The sequence below is a fragment of the Lupinus angustifolius genome, unplaced genomic scaffold (assembly GCF_001865875.1).
Source record: "Lupinus angustifolius cultivar Tanjil unplaced genomic scaffold, LupAngTanjil_v1.0 Scaffold_6_136, whole genome shotgun sequence".
In the NCBI taxonomy this organism is placed as follows: domain Eukaryota; kingdom Viridiplantae; phylum Streptophyta; class Magnoliopsida; order Fabales; family Fabaceae; genus Lupinus; species Lupinus angustifolius.
In genome coordinates this window covers 1-9,789 of record NW_017717572.1, presented here as the reverse complement: position 1 = coordinate 9,789, position 9,789 = coordinate 1, and the positions used below count along the sequence as shown (strand labels likewise).

The window sequence follows — 9,789 nt, the reverse complement described above, 5'->3', positions numbered from 1 at the left end:
AACATACTCTTATAGAAACACATACTCTTACTGATGAAATAGAACATTGAGTGAACCACAATATTTATAGATGAGTGAACTACAATATCATTAATATTTCAATAAACGAAAAGACGCATAACGTATCACTCAACCATTAATATTTCAACAACCAAGAAATGCATAACCACTAAACCATTAATATTTTAACAAATGAAGAGACGCATATAACTATCACCATTAATATCTCGGACGTTTAAACATTAGTAAAATATCAACAACACATAATTAAGCAAACACAATTACTATGTCATCTTCAACGGTGCTTCCTTAATTATGTCATATTACATGTATTAATATCAACACTGCTTTCTATTAAATGCGTTGTTAAACATAAATCATTCAAATTAGCGCTAATGTTAGTTATGTTCAACACTGTTTTGTCAAGAATGCGCTATTGAAGTTACACAAATTGACAGCGCCTGTTTCATTATGCGTTGTTGATGTTCTTCTATCACATTTTCAACCGCGTCGTTCAAAATTGTGTTATTGAATGACCGATGTTTATTACGATATCTGGAGTAGTGAACTTTTCTCTCTCTCACTTCAATTCATATTCTCCCACTTATCTCTTGACATTCATCACCCACTTATCTCTTTACATTCATCACCTGTCCATTTTCCTTCTACAGTTTAAATTTCTTGGTACAATTCCCTCTTTAACACTATATTTATGTTGGCAAATCCTGGGAAAGGGGGATCTTTTTCTCACATAACCAAACCTCTCTTCTTTTGATCCTAATGGTCTCAAAATTTCCTCTCTAGTCCAACTCAATTCCTCTAGTGCATAACCTTAAAGAGAGTTCATAAATCTAATGTTCTCTATGGTGTCAAGTCTATCTCATCATGTTATTCAACTACTAGCCTATATATTCTCACACAAACTAAAAAACCCACATGATGATGATCTTCTTGCTCCACCTCTAAGATTTGTTGTGTATGTGCAATTCTCCTCTTGAAGGCACAAAAGTACTTAAAAATAATGGACAACCTTCTCCAAAACAAAAGGAAATTCATATGAAGAATGAAGCAGGGAGAATATGAGTGGAATACCTTTCTATTGACCAATGTTTTCACGCTTTGAAACAAACTTGGCAAATAAGCGTTGGCTTCCTCTTCTCGGTAAAAGATTGTTGTACCCAAGACCCCTACACTTGTATCCTTTCCAGATACCCGATTTAGTGTTAAAATAGGCGTGGCCACCAGTTGGCTCGAAGAAATTTGAGACTCCCTCCTACCTTCCACCACTCTCTCCTGAGTCCTTGGCAAAGGAAGTAGATTACCTTCTCGAGAACGGATGCGTTCCTCGCTTGGAGTTTGAGTTGGAGCATGGGTTTGTCTACCGTGAGAACCATAGGTCACCTGGATACTATTATGGACGTTACTGGACATTGTGGAAGCTGCATATGTTTGGGTGCACTGATTCAGGTCAGGTTTTGAAGGAGGTTGAAGAGGCCAAGACTGCATACCAAAATGCATTCATCCGTATCATAGGATTAGACAATAAACGCCAAGTGCAATACATCAGTTTCATTGCATACAAGCCACCAAGCTTCTAAGTTCATCACATTTGAAACAAGTCATTTGTTGTCAATAAGTTGGAATTGGTTTTGTATGAATAAATAGCAAAGCAAAGCACAGCCATAAATATACTATCATCAAGCACCATACAGAGAACGCTATATCAGGTGCAAAGCTTTATTTCATAAGCATATCATTATTAGTATGTATAGCACATGATCATGTGGTTGCATGTTAATTGAGTGTGAAGATAAAGAATGAGATTGTTATTACAGTGTATCTCATTTCTATGCATCAACCAAGTACTCCACATCTTTCCAGTTCCAAGATTTCGTCATTTAGAGAGAGCAAATCAGATGACCGGCGTTTCTATATATTTACAGCAATGAAGACTCTTCATTTGAGAACTGATTCAGAGAAAGATAGAGTGGAATGGATACAAGCATTATTATGAAGTCGTGAGGTTTATCCACTTCAAACTCTCACTGTTGCACCCACTGGAATAATAAACGTATCAACAGAACGACTTAAGAAACGCTTGCTTGAAGAGGGTACCACTGACAACCTTGTACATGAGTGCCAACAAATCATGCTCTGAGTACTCCCAAATACATGGACAACTTGAAGTTCTTTGTCAAGAACGTTCTAGTTTGCTTGATACAATAATGCACCTAGAGAGGGAATGCTAGCAGTGGAACATTTACTAGATGACATGTTGATTAGAGCCTGGGTTGTCTTTCTATAGAGGAGCATCATGTAAACTAAAAGACTACAAAGTGGATGATTCTCAACACTAGACTCGTGCAAAGCATTGAATGAAGAAGAAATATTTGAAGTATAAAACAATAATACCAGGTTGGAGTAGAAGAACCCGTTTTGCATTGCAAATTGCAAAGCTATTGATACTTTTCATTCTTCAATACCACCAGTGATTCATATAGATATCAAGTCATCAAATGTTCTCATTGATCAAAACTACAATGCAAGATCATGTGAAAAGAGCAATTGGTTGGGAGTAATATATGGCTATCATGAATTACTTCCAAAGGCTTTTGTTCTGTTGGTGCCAAAGGTGACGATGAACGTGGGCTTTCTTGTTTGATTTGAAAGCTATCATTGAAGCTAAATAATATAACGTTAGAAGAACCAAGGCAAAAAGAACCACTTCTAGAAGTAATGATGGCGATCACATGTCCCTATTTATGTTCTCATTCATGTCATACTTGGTGTATCAAGTTAATGAGAAAGCCAATAAAAAACAAAAATTGATATTTTAATATTATTTCATAAATTTTAATTGGTACGGAATATAGGGCAGGTGATCCTTATCCCTTTTACACTAGTGATGAGCATAATTTGTGATATTGAATAATGGAAGGTCCTTTTTGAATTATGTGCATTTGTTTGTTGGGTAACCTTGATCAAACTTTAATGTTTAGATATACATTGGTGGATCATGTATTACATCACTACAACTTCTGCATCATCATAAAAATCCACAATGAATTACTGGTTTTCTCCCATCACCCTAAGAGAGGTATTTTATTTTTTATTTTATGTTCTCTCCTTGTATATATTAATAAATAATAGTTTGTAATAAATATAACAACCAATAGGATACCAATAAAAATGTTTTAATATTTCAATGTCATATTCTATTGTTTATTTTAAGGAATTTTCATACTAAGGTCATGGTCATGTCTAATTTCTCCGAAAATGGGAAGAAGATCTACAACTAATATCATATCTAAATTATTAATTTTATATAAAGAATAACTAAAAGCTATTTTGTCAACTAAAAAAGTGGAATTTTCATAGTAAGGTAATGGTTTGAGTCGTCTCTAACTTCTCTAAAAATGGAAGAAGGTCTACGACCAATACCATCTCTAAGTTATTGATTCCATATAAAGAGGAACATATTTTAGTTACTTTTAAAAAATCTCTTTGCGATTTGATGTAGTGCAGATATTAGTGTTTGTTGCTTCATCTATCTCGTAAACAACCAAGTTTCAATTATATTTGTAATAATATTTCAATTACTTTAAAAAAAATCTATTTAAGATTTTGTTCAGTGCGAACATTAGTTTTTGCTGCTTCACTTATCTTAAAGATGACAAAATTCAAGTTATATTTCGACCAACCAATTTTCGAATCAGAACTATGTAATCTTGATTTCCATATTGCACTCAGAAATACGTAAAAGGCAAGATAAATTTTTTTCAGACACAAATATAAAAAATAAAAAATATTTTGTTTTAGTAATTGAATTTTAAATTAATTAATTGTTGAGGGTATAAAAGTCAATGTGATTAGTGAGGTGTCGTTTTAGTACGGACGAATGAAGTGTTAATGTCTTCCCGATCCGTAATCGACTCTCGATCTCTGTTTAAAGACCAAATTATCCAAATTGGGCATAATCTAGAGTTTTCTATGTTTTAAAGCAAAAAACATAGTGGTGACTCCAAATCAATTGGCAGAGGTAAAAATCGAATTCACATCTTCCTAAGTTGTAGAGCCGGTCTTCCAACCGAAAATCGGGTCACGATAATCATGTATGTCATGTAGTGTTATTGTAAAGGTCGTCCTTGAGGTCGTCCTTGATAGAATCTCTCTTGGATGGATTCAGAATTTGTTTATTGATCGTTCTTGAATGTAATCCTTTTGAGGATTTATGAAGAATTGACTTTGTATTTTGTTTAGGGGCTTGCTTGGGTTTTTGTGTTTTGGTCGTGGGATTGTGTGTAGGTTTGGGAATGATTTATGTTGTTTGGGGTCGTGTATGAAGGTTATTTGGTCGTGTATGGAGAGTGTTTATGATGGATAAAAGAACGTGCATGAGAATGAAAGGTGAAGGCGCCACAAGCTATGGTACTTGATAAGCCTAAGGAAATCGCCACAAGGAATGAACCTTGATAAGAAATGGTCTTGGTTCAACCAAGAAACTAGGAGAAAACTCAACTAGCAAAGGAAGTTAATCCAAGTAAAATATGAAGTGTCTTATTCCAATATGCAAATCGGTTACAAATAGGGGGAATTCGGCCAAGCCTTAATTCCCACATGAATAGAGAATAAAATACATTGAATGACTTTCCTAATAGTTATTGGACGTGTTTAAGCTCTTTGATGGATAATAATGCCTATGAATCTTTTTCCTAATGTATTTCCACACGTGTTGTGTTTATTAAGGCAAGGAATTGAAGTTTGGAACTTCCATTTGAGTTACACATCCAAATCAGAATTGAAGGATGGAATCTCCTCTTGGTGCAAACAAGGAAATGATTTATTTGTCTTAATGTCTTTCCATGCGTATTGATCCCATTAAGGCAAGCATTTGAAGTTTGAAAAGAGTCTCCCATTTGAATTAATGTAGAATTGAAATGATGGAATCTTTGGCTTGGAACAAATATGGTAAGAATTGAATTGGACAGCCTTGGAATTCATGCCCAAACCAAATAAGGAAGGTGTTCATGGGCATTCATTCCCTCAAAATTAAGATTGTAGTCTTGATTTGCCACGCCTAAATCATTAAGGAAATTATTCCTTAGTTTTCATGTCCAAACCAACTAAAGAAGGCATTCATAGGCATTCTTTCTCTCATAATTCAGATTGTATTCTTGATTTATCATGCCTAAACCATTAAGAAAAGTTCTTCCTTGATCTTCACGCCCAAGTTGAATAAGGAATCCATTCATAGGCCTTCTTCCTTAGTCTTCACGCCCCATGCTAAGAAGGAAGGCATTCATTCATCCTTTAATCTCATGATTTGTTTGTACCTGATTTACATAAGTAGTAATGTCTAAAATATAGAGAAGTTTTAGCCACATTAAACCATAATACACCCAAAAGGAAAGTCTTAAATTGTTCTCAAATGAATGAAATAAAAATAACTCATATTCTATATGTGGGAATGATGATCCCCACCTTATTAAATGGAACTCCTAACATGCCTCTTATAACCCTGCTTGGTTGTGGCCATCTTGGGGTTCTTCCATAAGAATGATGCGATATATGGGCTTGGACTCCTTGCTGGGCTTTGTAGATTCTGTCACTTCTCACAGTAGTTGGTTGAGAGCTTGATGTGCTTTTTTGGCTTTGGACCTGGTCATGGGCTCTCCTAGCCCAGTTAGCTCTTCTTCATTTATGGGTTTGGTGGGTTCATATCAGGACACAAATTTATTGTCCCAGATTCTGTCTAACATGTTTTCTTACACTATTAGAAAATGTCAATTTAAAATTGTAAATTATTATTATTAGTATTCTTGTTTCATTTTCATTGGTGTGAGACAGTGTATAAGATATAATTTGAAACAATAGATCTTTCATCATTCGTTGAAGTTGATTTCTATAAATAAGAGGTATAGTATTTTATTTAAATTGGGAGTACCCATTTCTGAAGTGAATTCAATGTTCTTGCAGATCTGAATGTTTTGAAAATGTGGGACAAAATAAAGGAATTAGAAAAAAGAAAGCAAATTAAAGGAAAAAATATGGGATGAAGCATAAAAGAGTGAATGTAGGTAGTATAAAGTATCACACTACCCGACTCCTTGTCCACACCTTATATATATAACTTTGCTTTCGTAGTCTTACATTACCTCTGTCCTTTTCATATTCTAATGGAATTCATATGTTAAAAATCCTTCATTTAGTTTCCTAAATAAAGCATTAACATGAACACTGAACATTTACCAGAGTTGTTTCATGCAGTAACTTAATGTGCATGACTTGCTAATGCAGGTGTGTTATTGAACTCAAACCAGTCATTGAATCAGTTAGTGGATAAATAGGTCACTGTTCAAACCAATGAGTGACTGATTGGATTAATTAATTCATTTCATATTAAAAATCTAATAAATTCACAATATTACATTATTTGATAATTTTGTTTTTCAAATATAAAAAATTATGAGAATATGAGTATCTGAGTAAGCTATCACCACAAAATATTTTATTACAACAAAATATCATTAATAAGTTGAACATATCATTAAGAGCATCTATAATGGTGTAACACATTTTTTCGTTCTTAAATGGGTTTTACTGATTATTTTATAATTGTTTACACTTTCCAAGAATTTAAGCGATTCAAACCAAAATCACTTCTAATGGTGTAACTTTATTTCTGTTCTTAAATGGATCTCACAAACTTATTTCACATTTATATTTCTCTTTCTTGTAACATCTTTTTTCATTTTGTAATGTTAACTCGCAACTTTAGGAACAATGCTTAGTTAGTTTACCGTTGCGAAATAAGAACAAGAACGACTCATCTCCAGTGGTAAACTTGGACGAAGAACGTGTTTATTTCGTTAAGAATGATTTTTTGTTGTTACCATTGTGAGTGCTAACAACACATGTTTATAATATCGCAACAAAAACACATAAATAAATTTTAAGCTTAAAAAGACAACAATTTTGTTCAAGATAAGGTAATGGTAATAATTACAATAATAACAAAGATAATTATAAAAAATTTGATAGAACTATGTTTTTTCCTTTCAAAATGATCTTGTTTTACCATTTTTTAAAATTGATTGAATCAAACGAGTTGAATTCCAACTTTGAGTCATCAAGTTTATGCTTAAATTGACCAATTTTGATATATAACTAGTTAGAAGAATAGCTTAAACCAATGTGCTCATTTCTCAGTTAAACTAATCAATCCAAGCTGAGTTTAAGAACCATGTACGTAGATTTATATATTTTATTGGTAGCTCCTATGCCTTCTAATCAATAGATAGGACTCAAGCTAATTAACGGATAAAGTCTAGAATTAATTTTAAATTAATAGATTGATTATCAATCCTAATGTCAGCGTTGTTTTAAATATACAATCTGCATTTTATTTTATTTTTTTTAAAATGTTGTCCTGAAATGTGTTTGACAATAATACAAGGATCTGAATAGATATAAATGATTGAGTTAGATTTTTTATTATAGGGACCAAGTACTATATTTAAAATCTATAGGGATTCCTATAAGGTTGTCATGTAGTTGTTGAATTTGAATACTCTCGATTGTCATTTCTTATTTCTCAAATCAAATACTAATTTAAAACACTTCTAAGATATCTATTTGGCTTAATTTGAGGAAGAGAAAAAGTCCAAATTTTATTCATAATAGAATAAAAGCAAAAAAATTAAAATTTCAGGGTGTTTAAAAATTTTGAATTAAGACCAAAAACCACTCAACTTTCATGGACTAAAAATATATTTTTAAAATAAAAAATTTCTTACCACATTTCATTTTTATTTTAAATTTGTACATGTGGCATGGCTGATTTGATAATTTGTTAGTCATATTAGCATATTAAATTATGAAGAGATATAACCTAACAATAGCCACCAAAACTAAAACCTTCAAAGTTTAGCAATCTGGACCGGTTAAAATTAAAATATTTATAAAGACTATAATTAAAACTAATTTTCGGAGAATAAAAACTTATTCTTAAATCAGTATCTAAAAGTTTCAACCAAGTCGTTTTCTACAAACATCGTTCAAGAACCTCCAAAGGGATCTTATAAAATTATTAAACTTGTTTGTATAAAGTTCAAACCATATTTATGTCTTCAACTTAATTTCTCAAAAAATATGTTAGTATCAATCAAAGTCACATGCCTTAATATACAATTCAAAGGTTTTAGACAGTGACATTCTTTCAAAATTTTGATGTTCCGAAGTCATCATAACTGAAAAATAAGCTTAGAAGGAAAAACCCAAAATTTTGATAGTGAGACAACTTATCGAACAACAGATGTATATTCCTAGTCCACATGGGGATGGGTATTGAATACTTCTCTCTGTATAAAGAGACATTAATTACTTGCATATTTGTAATCGTGAGCCTGATGCTAGGTTAAAAGAATACTTAAATTTCTAAAGATATTTTTTTTAACTTGTACAATTTGTAATGTAATCTTATTAACTATTTCCTAAATATATAAAATAACAATAAGCTGGTTTTAGCTACGAAGGATTGGTCATTTAAGTTTGCTCCAAGTCATTGGAAGTAGTTCTTTTTTATTATTATAAAAATAAAATAAAAACATTACAATGAATTGTTTTTGAGTCAATGTACCACTTTTTGTACCATTCCATGTATCATGAATTCTGATTGGTTGGAAAAAAATATTTTAATTAAAATTGTAATCATTAAATATTTTTCTGTTTAATCACACATCTTAACACATAAAGTGACACAAAATTGTAGTTTATCATATGTGGTCCCCTAATGTAGTGGTTGGTGAATTAAGCGATTTATAATTAATCCTGAATTGACTTTGAGTTGAGCACAATGAAAACTTGAAAAATGAATGAATGTTAACGTTATGTTTTTTGGACTAAAATGAATGTGAACCATATGAATAGAGAAAGAAATTGAGCTTATGACTATGGTTGACATGAACACCATCTTAGATTTCATGAGACCCAATTTGAATACCAAAAGCTCCAAGAAAATATGAACTTAAGGTTTAAAACCTCAATTTAAGGTTTACAACCATTTCTTTTTTCAAATTTCCACATTGTCTTTAACATACATATGATTATAGGAGTATAAGTGGTAACAGTTTAAACCACAAAATCTATGGAACTAAACAAAACCAAAAAATGTGATTCAATTCGGATTCATGATTTGGTTTAGTTATTTTTTAAGAAACCATTTATTTTGGAATTGTTGGAAGAACCGAAACACATATTAAAGAAATAAATATTAGGGAATAATATTGAATTGTTGTTTAAATTCTTCAACCAAACTTATGTCTTCAGTTATCAATTTGTGTGAATTGTAATGTTATATATGTTACTAAATTGTTATCATATTAGTGTTTTATGTCATTACTTACTAAATTGTTATATATATGTGATATTTTCTCAATGTGATGTGAACCTCTTGGGTAAAAGGCTCTTGAAACGATCTATCTTGGTTGGTGTATGGCCTAGGCTCACGAATGACTTAAGCCTTTGAGTTATGCAGCGAAAATAACTTGTGTTTGGATAAAAGAAGATGGAAAAGAGATGAGGTGGGGCGCCACAAACAATTCCATTGTTTGATAAGCCAAAGAGATGCTCGCCACAAGAACTTGGTTCTTGATAAGAACTTCTAATCTTGGTTCAGCCAAGAAGGTTTGGAGAATACTCTCACAAGGATATAATCATCTTTGATTCACAAAGGAATACAATTTAGTTTTGACTCAATGTGTTTATTTCATAGCATGAAGCATTACATTT

At 32.0% G+C, this 9,789-nt stretch overlaps 1 protein-coding gene across 1 annotated transcript; it reads left to right on the top strand.

Moving 5' to 3' along the window:
• The first annotated feature begins 286 nt into the window (after positions 1 to 286).
• LOC109337450 (ribulose bisphosphate carboxylase small chain, chloroplastic-like) lies at positions 287 to 1,636 on the top strand. The gene is made up of 2 exons (XM_019574422.1): positions 287 to 301; positions 1,233 to 1,636. Exons 1-2 carry the CDS (start codon positions 287 to 289, stop codon positions 1,596 to 1,598), a joined length of 381 nt encoding a protein of 126 aa, XP_019429967.1. The 3' UTR covers positions 1,599 to 1,636.
• Positions 1,637 to 9,789: the final 8,153 nt, after the last annotated feature.